A 13,182-nucleotide genomic window follows, 5' to 3' on the forward strand; every position below is an offset into this window, starting at 1 on the left:
ATTATATTTACTTTTGCGTCAATGTCTCTTAATCTTTTATGACAACATTATGGATAACTTTTCTTTATTTAAACTATTAAATAAAAGATTCATTATATAATTTCAAAGAAAAAATCAATCAATATAATTTACTTATTCTAATTATCCTCCAATATTAATTTATTTTTGTTTCATACTTTTAAAATTAGTGAGCTTAACTTTATTTCTATTGACTTTATTTGGTCTATATTTAAGTATCAGTGCTAGATTTAATTTGTGTGTTCTATATTTTTTGATTATATCTTATAATGGTTTTATATATTTTTGTATTGATATTTGTTTAAAATTTTGTAGCATATCATTTCAGCTATGGATTCTTCTATTGGAGAGTCAAATATCATTTTTACGAATCTTGCTGCTTCCGTCACCTCAAATAATTTCTTTGAGACTGATTTAGATAAATGTAAACGAATAATCTAAGAATCATGCTCACATATAATCAAAGCTTTGGAGAATGCTGCATTGTCAATTGATACTGTTGATGAACTAGAAATAATGGAAATGGCAGATGTTGCCAAAGTTATGCATGACACATATACAAAAATAGATGCATTTCCATAAATGATGAAAGAAGTCTACCGCGATCATTGCTCTAATAAAGGTCGCAACACCATCCTTATCACTGAGGAATATATGATGCAGCTACATCATTATGGAGAAATGTTCTTTTTTTAGTTTCTTCTCATATTTCCTATATTTCATCTGAATACTTCTACTTCGACTTATATTTCCTATTTCATCTATGTAAGTGTTATGAAAAACATGATGAATAATTTATTTTCACTATTCAACTCATGAACACATACTTTTTTCCATCTATGTGAGTTTTATGAACAACAAAATAAATAAATAAATTCAACTCTTTAAATGATGTTTAAAGGTACACTTACCATATTTGATGTTACATTTTCTATGCATAATCATCAACACTAATAATAATATTTATAAAATTGATGCTGACATTGATATGTATACTATGTATAAAAGTTATGCTCTCATTGATATGTTATATGCCATATTATCTATGTAGAATCATCAAAACTAATAATAAAATGTATAAAATTATAAAATTGATACTGACCCTTTAAAAAATTAACATATTTATTAAGTCGTTCAAAATTAATTATTCAAATGCATTATGTCAAATTTTATTTTAATATTTATTAATATTTAAAATTATTAATTCTAATAATTAAATAAACTTAATAAATGAAAATAATATTTTTAAAAATAAAAATAAAAATAAAATAAATAAATAAAATATATTTAAACAAATAACATTATTAATTGTGCACCACGTCTGCTAATAGATGCAATTGTACACCTATTTTCATAATCGAACTAACTGCAATAGACGCCTCTCGAAAAGGTTAACTCTCAGCTTTTATATATATATAAAAATATATAAGCTAGTATAATATCAAATAGAAATTCTTATCATGCCACGTTAACGACCAAATGCCATTTTGTTCTCATTATTTCTTTCTAGTGCAATGCTTGCATTGGACTGTAATTTGGGTTTTGGGAAGGGAGGGAAGGCGAATGGTTTTTGATTCGAACGGATTGTTGACTGGAATGGAAAGTGAAAAGGTTTTTCATAGCTTATATACCGTGTCACGGATACAATGTTTCATAGTTTATTCACTGTGTCATGGATACGATTTCTTTATTTCATGCAATGGAAAAATCTACGAGAATGGCTGAAAGGAATCTGAACAAATCTCCCTCAGCTGCAGATGATGTCGAAGAAAAATATGGCCCCATCAAAGAAGGGGAGTTTCCTCCAAATTACAAGCACTCCGAATTTGACAAATGGCTTTTTCTGGAATGCGCAGCTTTATTGGCTCTTATAGCAGGATTGCTTTCAAGTCTCATAGTCGGGCCTCTGAAGAAACGTTACATTTGGGGGTTAGAGTCATGGAAGTGGTTTTTGATGGCTCTGCTTGTTTTCTGCGGGAGACTCGTTTCTGACTGGATAATTCGTGGGGGGGTTTACGTAATCGAGAGAAATTTCATTTTGAGAAAGAGGGTCCTCTACTTTGTCTATGGAGTGAGGAGTAGTGCGAAGAATTGCCTCTGGTTCGGCTTAGTTTTGCTCGCATGGTATCTCATATTTGATAAAAAGGTAGTAACCGTTCCACACTCTCGTTTTTCATAATTGTTCTTCTCAATGGAAATGCATTTTCATAATTGTTATTGTTGTTGAGGATAGGGTTTTTCTTCTTATTCATCTGCAAATTCCTCTTTATATTTGTGATCTCTTTTACATTCTAATATTTTGGTAAATTTTTGCTATCAGTTGGAGCGAGCTACCGAGAACAAAAACCTGTTGGATAACATAGGGAAATTTCTACTTTGCCTTCTGTGCGCCTCATTTCTATGGCTATTCAAGACACTATTGGTGAAGATTTTGGCTTTGAATTTTCATGTGAAAACATATTTTGACAGAATTCAGGAGTCCATATTCCATCAATATGTGCTTGAAACTATATCTCCGCCCCAAATGATGGAAATCCATCAATCCTCTGCTCTAGCAGATAAAAATAATACGAACAATGCAGGACAAGTAGAAATTCAAATAGATACTCCTGATAACAGGAATAATGATAGGGCAGGGCACAAAGAGGAAGGGGCCACCAATGGGATAACCATTAAACAACTGCAGAAGCTGAATCAGAGGAATGCCTCTGCTTGGAAAATGAAGAGATGGATCCGAAATATCAGGCATTCGGGAATCGCTAACACAATTGACAAGTCTTTGAATTACCACAAACATGATCCGAAGATCGATAGTGAACGTCAAGCAGCAATTAAGGCAAAGAGGATATTTGAAAATGTTGCTAAGCGTGGAACAGAGTATGCATCCACTGACTTGTTCTTTGAAGTAATACCTTTACCTCACATAAGCTTTGTCATAGAATGAGGTGCCGTACTAAGCTTTGTTTTTGTTATTCAAGAATTAGAAAGCTAATATTTAATAGTCCATAGATAATGCCAATTCTAGTCTCTGGTGGATTGTTCCAAAAAAAATTTGTAGCACGCAATACTATTGGCAGTTTATTTATGTCTTAACAGAACGCCGTTGCCATTTAAACTGGCATCCTCACACAATAAGATCCACAAGCACTCTTGATCACCACTATGGACTGGAAATTGGTATCCCAGTTCCTAACCATACTGCAGTCTGACCATGTACCCATTCATGTGTTTGGTAACTAAACCATGAACTAATACCAAAACGGCTCTTCTAAGCATCATGTGCAGCAGTTTGTATTGTATGATCATTTTGGTGCTAATGCCATTGTTCTCAAACATCTAACTTTTACAAAAGCACCAAGGAAAAAGCATGAACATACTAGCATAAATAGGACCAGAGAATATCAGGAAAATCCACAGCTCATGGTTCATTTACTTCTGGGAAAATGAATATGTTTCAGAATTTTTTTTTCTTAGTTAAATTGGAGTCCCATCTTTTGCAGTTATATTGAGGAAGATGACCTGCTGAAGTTAATGAGGAAAACAGAGGTGAGTAGGGTCTTTCCCCAATTTACAGGAGCCTCAGATACAGGAAGGATCACTGAATCGTCTCTTGCAAACTGGGTGGTATGCTATTTCAAATCAGTTCCATACTGCTTTTAAATATCACTCCCAACATATAGCTAGATGTAGTTTTGTTCAGAACGTTGTGCTTATTGCATGTTCTTTTGACCTAATTTTGCTGTTTTATTCTGACGAAAGCAGCACAAAATAAGTTAAACTAGGCAATACGGATTATCTAGTTCTATTAGCTCGTTCTTGGGACATACTGACTAATGTATCTTTTTTGTGGCAGATGAATGTTTTTGAAGAAAGGAAATTACTTTCTCGGTCTCTTAATGACTCCAAAACTGTAGTTAAACAGCTACACAGGCTCATCAATGCAGTTGTGGTTATAATCATAGTAATGTTCTCTTTGGTACTTCTGGGCATTGCCAGCACCCATGCTATTGCTCTAATATTAACTTCGCTTTTGCTTGTGGCTTTCATGTTTGAAAATACCTGCAAAACAATATTTGAAGCCATTGTGTTTGTATTTATCACGCATCCATTTGACGTGGGTGATCGGTGTATTTTTGATGGAGTTCAGGTAAAAGTCGTCCTTCTCACCTTTCACAAATGGCTGAAATGATTGAAGATTCACCTATGAACAAAAAAAGAAAAAATAGAAAATGTTACAGTTTGGTTCTTTAATACAACCGCACAACTAATTGATATTTGAATGGTACAGATGGTTGTGGAAGAAATGAACATCCTCACAACAGTGTTTCTGTTGAGTGATAACGAGAAAGTTTACTACCCGAACTCAATATTATCTACGAAACCAATCATTAACTATCATAAGAGTCCAGATATGGGAGAGAGTGTTGACTTCTTTGCGGATGCTACTACTACTGTGGAAAAAATTGCTGCACTTAAGGAGAGAATAAGTAGGTCCTTTTATACGTGATTTTTTTTTAGCAATGGTATAATATGAGGCACAGTTACACATAAATCTGCAAACACCCTTACATACGAAATACTTGATTGGGTTAATCACATAAAGTTTCTAGAAATTTATTCTTAAATCTCAGCAACAAGAGAATCATAAACAAACTCTTCTAGGTGTAATGGGCACCCCTAAATGTCCCAAAAACTAAACTAAATTGCTGAAAGGAATTATGTCAAACAATTTGCATTCAACTTCTTAAAACCCCTTATAACTCTGGAAATCAAACGTTTATTTGTTTGTTGTGTTTCGTGCATGGAATTGGTATCATACAACATAAACAAGAAAGAAACTACAACAATATGCAAAGTGGAAATGAACTGCTGCTAATAAAATGTTATTTTCAAAATTCATAAAACCAAATACATCGCAGATTTATCAACTCACTAATTACTTCAGAAATATTGTTATAATACTCCAGCCCATGCTTACAAACTTGCTGCTACAATACTTTGTCCTCCAATCAGTCCACTACCTTCATAATACCATTCCCTCCAAGCGGCATAACCGTCGGACAAGTAGTGATGAAGATATGAGCAAAATATCAAATCTGCCTATAGCCGAAAATGCAACTAAACTGCTTGATAATGAAGCCAATAAGAAAGAATTCCAAAGGCCAAACCCCAAGGGAATGACGTCTAGAATGTTACAAGAGAGGATAGACGTCCTCAAATGCCAAGAACAAAGCTGCAACTCACACACCAATTTCTTCTCATATTCAACCTGCCTAATGAAGCCACAAATGCTTCCTTTTATTCTATTCCCACGGGTCCGCTCAACTCATATGGGCAATGTGGGATAAAAGATGTATAATATAAAACATATATTAAAATACCCCTTATGTCTCCTTTGGGTACACATCACCATAAAATAAATATTAAAGTAACAATTTAATATTTTACAATTAAATTAGACGTTACTTTAATAAAACTTCAGGCATTAAAATGTATTAGCAATCGGACTCCGAATAATGCGAGTAATAGCTCATCGGAAAGCTCTCACCGAGGAGTATCGAATCCAATCACTAAAATTGACCTGCACTGTGTCCTGCCGACTTACTAGAAATAGTAAGTATGCCTGAAACTGAGTAAATCAACTTCGTTTTGGCCCAAACTGGAAATGACTCGGCCAAAACACTCCAAGATCCCATTAAACCCTTCGTTAGCCCTCGGGACCATGTAGAACAAGGCTAACGCACACACACTTGGTCAACTGCTAAAAGATGGGCTCATTACAAATCCGCCCTCCTTGAAATTGCTTGTCCTCAAGCAATTAAGCAACATAATGAACTCCAACCTCCACCTGGATCCCAATTGAAGTAATGTGTGATATCCATATAGACATTAAACAAACTGCAAATGAACATCATTAGGACCAACCACATGTCCTGCAAGTTAGCTCCCAAAACTTGTGCTGATGAAGTATAAGTCTGGATGTCACCAGAAGGCGGCTCCATAGAAGATCTCTGAAACCTCTTCCTCCCAACTGCTACAACACAAAACTGAATCTTTGTAGATAGTGAAAACTGAGCCCATCTCCACTCAGGTGAATGATTAACATCAGCCTCAAACATCAGATTGTCATAAGACAATGTTGCATCCATGTTGAACATAGTACTATCCCAAGAGTGAACATTAACACTTTGTTGATCGATAGTATAATATGACTCTGTCACTATATAGCTCACCTCATTAGCAATAACAAGTGTACTATCATCAGAGCACACATCTACAACTGCATGCTTATTACCAAACTCCTCATTGGATGGTTCAACTAACATAGAAGTGGTTGTTGATATGACAGTTCCCTTGCATTCTCCTAATTCCACTATTGCTACATCATCATCCCCTGACAAGGCTTCATATGTGGTCTCCTGACTTTGCACGCATGTCTCTACTGACTCTATCGAAATGCCCACATCAGCAACATCATAATTGGTTGGCTCTAAACATGTCTCGATCCCACCTAAGGAATCAACTACCTTCTGCTTTGGAGCAGCATACAAATCATCAATGTTGATGCCCATCTGTCTAGCCATAAGCTGCAACATCATATCCATTTGCCTATTCTGCTCCTGTTGCATACATTGCCCCTTCTCTAATGTACCCAATAACTCTCTGAACAGTACCTCCCCCTGATCTGGACCAGCATTCCCGCCTCCACCTAATCCTGTATTCCTGTCATCTCGATCACCCATATTGTTGCCCTGATCAAAGAATATCTCCTCCGTGTCTGTATGGCTGGATTCAATGTCCCCCTGCACAGATGTACTAGACTGTTTGCTTTGCAAATCTGAAATCATATTTTGTCTTGCTCTGGTATCGCGAAAATTATAAGGCCCCTGTTGCATGCTCAAACATAAATGCTTAGCCTGTGTTTTTTACTTACTTTTTCCCTCTATCTGGCTGTTCCAAATTCCCTATAAGACCTCCACAGGATGGCAGGACTTATAGCTCTGATACCACTGTAATGGACACCCAGGAATGCCCAAAAGCTGAATCAACTGCTGAAATTATATTAATTCTAAAAATGTTGCAATCAAGTACAAAGAGATGTATTCCAAAGGCCAAACCCTAAGGGAATGACGTCTAGAATGTTACAACAGAGAATGAACATCCTCTATTGCCAAAAAAGAGTGTGATTCACACATCCAAGCTCTTATCAAATGCAAGTCATAATCATCTGATACAATAATCCCATACTCAACAATGAGACTTTCAACCCTATTTATCCTTTTCTTCATCCTTCTAGAAGGAACTAAAACATTAATTAATTGCAAGAGCTAGAAGCTTCCTCCTTCCAATAATTAATGCATTCTCTAGAAATCCCTCCCTAGCAATAATTAATTAAATGACAAGAGGCTTCTGCCCTTCCAATAATTAATACATACCCTAAAAGCTACTCCTTTGTAATTAATAATTAAATTAATTAAATACAAAGTCACTTCTAAATTGAATGACTTTATAAGAAATTAATTTAATTTCTTCTTATCCTCCACTTAGACTTTGGAGAACGTGAGAGCTAAAAAGATGGGATCATTACAAATCCGCCCTCCTTGAAATTGCTTGTCCTCAAGCAATTAAGTAACATAATGGACTCCAACCTCCACCTGGATCCCAATAGGTGATATCCATATGGAAGTTAAACCAACTGCAAATCTGCATCATCAAGGCCACCCCCTGTAGCCTAGCATTCAAAACTTGTGCTGATGAAGTCAGAATGTCACCATAAGGCAACTCCATAGAAGATCTATGAAACGTCTTCTTACCTTTATCCATCCACATAATATATATTGGAATGGAATGCATATTATCACCATCATGCATTCAAAAAGATGTAGTTGTAGGTGAACCATATGTACTCATGCTAACTGTATCAACAATAGGTGTTGCCGCATTGAAATATATGGACATAGGAACAACATTAACTGCTGCAACAAAAAAATGAATCGAATTTGTAGTTGATGAAAACTCATAATCATTAACATGTGTGGCTTCATTAGAAAATACATCAACCACTGCATTTATACCATTAAACTCCTCATTGGATGCTTCAAGTGACATAGAAGTGGTTGCTGATATGATAGTATCCTCGCATTCTCCTAATTCCATTATTGTTGCATCGCCATCCACTGACAAAGCTTCATATGTGGACTCCTGACTATCACCAATAGCATAGCCCGGTGGTGTCTTGATCCCATTTGAAGAATCAACTACCTTCTGCTTTGGAGCAACATACAAATAGTCAATGTTGATGCCCATCTTTCTAGCCATAAGTTGCAACATCATATCCATTCGCCTATTATGCTCCTGTTGCATACGACACCCCTTCTCTAATGTACCCAGTAATCTAAATATTACATTTTCTTGGTTTGGACTGATATACATTTTGTCAAACACTTTTCCTTTTATCTGGCTATATATATGATCTCCACAGGATGGCAGGATTTATAGCTCTGATACCACTGTAATGGGCACCCTTAAATGTCCCAAAAACTAAACCAAATTGCTGAAAGGAATTATGTCAAACAGTTTGCATTCAACTTCTTAAAACCCCTTATAACTCTGGAAATCAAACGTTTATTTGTTTGTTGTGTTTTGTGCATGGAATTGGTATCATACAACATAAACAAGAAAGAAACTACAACAATATGCAAAGTGGAAATGAACTGCTGCTAATAAAATGTTATTTTCAAAATTCATAAAACCAAATACATCGCAGATTTATCAACTCACTAATTACTTCAGCAATATTGTCATAATACTCTAGCCCATGCTTACAAACTTGCTCCTACAATACTTTGTCCTCCAATCAGTCCACTACTTTCATAATACCATTCCCTCCAAGCGGCATAAGTGTCGGACAAGTAGTGAAGAAGATATGAGCAAAATATCAAATCTGCCTGTAGCCGGAAATGCAACTAAACTGCCTGATAATGAAGCCAATAAGAAAGAATTCCAAAGGCCAAACCCCAAGGGAATGACGTCTAGAATGTTACAAGAGAGGATAGACGTCCTCAAATGCCAAGAACAAAGCTGCAACTCACACACCAATTTCTTCTCATATTCAACCTGCCTAATGAAGCCACAAATGCTTCCTTTTATTCTATTCCCACGGGTTCGCTCAACTCATATGGGCAATGTGGGATAAAAGATGTATAATATAAAACATATATTAAAATACCCCTTATGTCTCCTTTGGGTACACATCACCATAAAATAAATATTAAAGTAACAATTTAATATTTTACAATTAAATTAGACATTACTTTAATAAAACTTTAGGCATTAAAATGTATTAGCAATCGGACTCCGAATAATGCGAGTGATAGCTCATCGGCAAGCTCTCACCAAGGAGTATCGAATCCAATCACCAAAATTGACCTGCACTGTGTCCTGCTGACTTACTAGAAATAGTAAGTATGCCTGAAACTGAGTAAATCAACTTCGTTTTGGCCCAAACTGGAAATGACTCGGCCAAAACACTCCAAGATCCCATTAAACCCTTCGTTAGCCCTCGGGACCATGTAGAACAAGGCTAACGCACACACACTTTGTCAACTGCTAAAAGATGGGCTCAATACAAATCCGCCCTCCTTGAAATTGCTTTTCCTCAAGCAATTAAGCAACATAATGAACTCCAACCTCCACCTGGATCCCAATTGAAGTAATGTGTGATATCCATATAGACATTAAACAAACTGCAAATGAACATCATTAGGACAACCCACATGTCCTGCAAGTTAGCTCCCAAAACTTGTGCTGATGAAGTATAAGTCTGGATGTCACTAGAAGGCGGCTCCATAGAAGATCTCTGAAACCTCTTCCTCCCAACTACTGCAACACAAAACTGAATCTTTGTAGATAGTGAAAACTGAGCCCATCTCCACTCAGGTGAATGATTAACATCAGCCTCAAACATCAGATTGCCATAAGACAATGTTGCATCCATGTTGAACATAGTACTATCCCAAGAGTGAACATTAACACTTTGTTGATCGATAGTATAATATGACTCTATCACTATATAGCTCACCTCATTAGCAATAACAAGTGTACTATCATCAGAGCACACATCTACAACCACATGCTTATTACCAAACTCCTCATTGGATGGTTCAACTAACATAGAAGTGGTTGTTGATATGACAGTTCCCTTGCATTCTCCTAATTCCACTATTGCTACATCATCATCCCCTGACAAGGCTTCATATGTGGTCTCCTGACTTTGCACGCATGTCTCTACTGACTCTATCGAAATGCCCACATCACCAACATCATAATTGGTTGGCTCTATACATGTCTCGATCCCACCTGAGGAATCAACTACCTTCTGCTCTGGAGCAGCATACAAATCATCAATGTTGATGCCCATCTATCTAGCCATAAGATGCAACATCATATCCATTTGCCTATTCTGCTCCTGTTGCATACGTTGCCCCTTCTCTAATGTACCCAATAACTCTCTGAACAGTACCTCCCCCTGATCTGGACCAGCACTCCTGCCTCCGCCTAATCCTGTATTCCTGTCATCTCGATCACCCATATTGTTGTCCTGATCAAAGAATATCTCCTCCGTGTCTGTATGGCTAGATTCAATGTCCCCCTGCACAGATGTACTAGACTGTTTGCTTTGAAAATCTGAAATCCTATTTTGTCTTGCTCTGGTATCGCAAAAATTATAAGGCCCCTGTTGCATGCTCAAACATAAATGCTTAGCCTGTGTTTTTTACTTACTTTTTCCCTCTATCCGGCTGTTCCAAATTCCCTATAAGACCTCCATAGGATGGCAGGACTTATAGCTTTGATACCACTGTAATGGACACCCAGGAATGCCCAAAAGATGAATCAACTGCTAAAATTATATTAATTCTAAAAATGTTGCAATCAAGTACAAAGAGATGTATTCCAAAGGCCAAACCCTAAGGGAATGACGTCTAGAATGTTACAACAGAGAATGAACGTCCTCTATTGCCAGAAAAGAGTGTGATTCACACATCCAAGCTCTTATCAAATGCAAGTCATAATCATCCGATACAATAATCCCATACTCAACAATGAGACTTTCAACCCTATTTATCCTTTTCTTCATCCTTCTAGAAGGAACTAAAACATTAATTAATTGCAAGAGCTAGAAGCTTCCTCCTTCCAATAATTAATGCATTCTCTAGAAATCCCTCCCTAGCAATAATTAATTAAATGACGAGAGGCTTCCGCCCTTCCAATAATTAATACATACCCTAAAAGCTACTCCTTTGTAATTAATAATTAAATTAATTAAATACAAAGTCACTTCTAAATTGAATGACTTTATAAGAAATTAATTTAATTTCTTCTTATCCTCCACTTAGACTTTGGAGAACGTGAGAGCTAAAAAGATGGGATCATTACACTAGGTCCATTGATCCACTTTGGCCTAAAGGCCAGTAAGGTTAGGTTAGCTTATCTTATTTATGAAATAGGTATTTCCTTGATTTGTATGAATATTTAGGCACTGTGTTTATTTATGCAGCTATATTGAAAGCAAGCATCATCATTGGCACCCAAATTATAATTTGTTTACTAGGGAGATTGAGAACACTAATAGGATGAGAATGGGCCTTTGCCTCAAACATACAACGAATTATCAAAACATAAGTGAGAGATCAAATAGAAGATCTGCATTGCTACTGAAAATGAAGGATATGCTTGAGGAACTTCAAATTGAATATCAAATTTTGCCGGAAGAAACGCCCGTTAAGTTTTTTGGGTCTACTGTAAGATGAGATCCTCATTCATTTCTAAGGAGTTGAGGTAAATAAAGAATAACAATTTTTATTGGAAGTGTTTATTTTTCTTTGTTTTGTTTTAATGACTGTTTCAATACTTATCTTGGAATCTGCATTGGTAATTATAATGACAAATTCTTTTGGATTGTGTTTTGTAGGGAAGGAAGCTCCATTGCTTTGTGAACAAGGTACATGTTTCTAATATTATAGTTGTAGGATTGAGCATCCTTGCAGCATGGTCAGAACAATTAAGAAGCAGCAACTCCTCAGTGAGGGAGATTATTTTGATAAAAGACATGTTCCCTTCAACATAATTCCAGAGACATCTATGTCTTGTGTTTTTTGTGTTGCAGCTTTACTGAAGGCAGCAATATATCCTCATTGAAGTCCTCGAGCCATAAGTCAGTAGTAATGACTGTGTACACATACAATTTTGTACAAAACAAAGAAGTCATGTTCATCCTTTAATAAATATAATGCCAACAGAAAAGGCATGGAGAAGTTCATGAAAGTCATGCAAGTGCAAATTAGTTTTCTTGTCAACTTGTTATTACCACTTTGCATCCAATTTTCAGATTGGACTACAGCAGGGAGATAATTAAGTACTTGAAAAAAATAGGAGGTCCATTTGACATTATTGCAGGTCATATTGATCCAAATATGGATCATGTATTGAACCAGTTTTTGATACATCAAAATAGAACTATAACTCATTCTTTTGTAGTTTGGGCTACAACCTACCCATCTATAAATTTAAAAGGAAGAGCATTCTCTTATCCACACGACAGAATCAGTATACAACTTCAATGTCCTTCCATTTATGATCTCAAGCTGAACGAACCTCTCTTTTAAAGAACTATAATTAATATACGACAGGTACCGAAAACTTTTTGAAGAAAAATTGACTCGCTTTGAAGAGTTATGGTGGAACTGAAACCCAACAAGATTATTTTCTATGATTTGAGAAGTGTTAGAAGTTGTAATCTTTCCTTGGTGTGTTTATAAACCAAGGTTAGATCTCCTTTCTTTATTGTTATAATATATTAGGATATAAGCCAAGGTATCTTAATATATTTCTTTTTAGTCTTTTTTCCACTACATCTTATTTTGTCATCTAGTGGAATATGTGAGGACAAATATTTATTGTAATTTCTAATTTTAGATTATTCCTCCTTAAGAGAAATCTCACACTTGGCCTCACACACTTATGAATGGTGGCATTCATAGACATGGGAGTTACATTCCAACTCCTCTCTCTCATCTCTATTTAAGAGATGAACCTCCTCTCTCATTCAACAACAATTAGGTTTCTTCCTCTTCTCAATTATTGTATGAGCATTGCTCTCTATCT

At 35.9% G+C, this 13,182-nt stretch overlaps 1 protein-coding gene across 1 annotated transcript; it reads left to right on the forward strand.

The window, feature by feature from the left end:
* Positions 1–1,735: 1,735 nt before the first annotated feature.
* Positions 1,736–12,216, forward strand: LOC149527943 (mechanosensitive ion channel protein 6-like). Its single transcript, XM_089811193.1, has 7 exons — positions 1,736–2,164; positions 2,339–2,895; positions 3,519–3,642; positions 3,872–4,165; positions 4,307–4,505; positions 11,990–12,019; positions 12,185–12,216. The coding sequence occupies exons 1-7, from the start codon at positions 1,736–1,738 to the stop codon at positions 12,214–12,216; spliced, it is 1,665 nt and encodes a 554-aa protein (XP_089667319.1).
* The last annotated feature ends 966 nt before the right edge of the window (positions 12,217–13,182 follow it).

The sequence above is a fragment of the Cupressus sempervirens genome, chromosome 11 (assembly GCF_028749045.1).
Source record: "Cupressus sempervirens isolate cs-2001-9-10 chromosome 11, ASM2874904v1, whole genome shotgun sequence".
Taxonomy (NCBI): domain Eukaryota; kingdom Viridiplantae; phylum Streptophyta; class Pinopsida; order Cupressales; family Cupressaceae; genus Cupressus; species Cupressus sempervirens.

Coding starts and splice junctions, on each gene's coding strand:
- LOC149527943 (XM_089811193.1), top strand. CDS start 1,736: ATGGCTGAAAGGAATCTGAACAAATCTCCCTCAGCTGCAGATGATGTC. Junction 2,165..2,338: donor ATCTCATATTTGATAAAAAG/GTAGTAACCGTT, acceptor TTTTGCTATCAG/TTGGAGCGAGCTACCGAGAA. Junction 4,506..11,989: donor TGCACTTAAGGAGAGAATAA/GTAGGTCCTTTT, acceptor TGTGTTTTGTAG/GGAAGGAAGCTCCATTGCTT.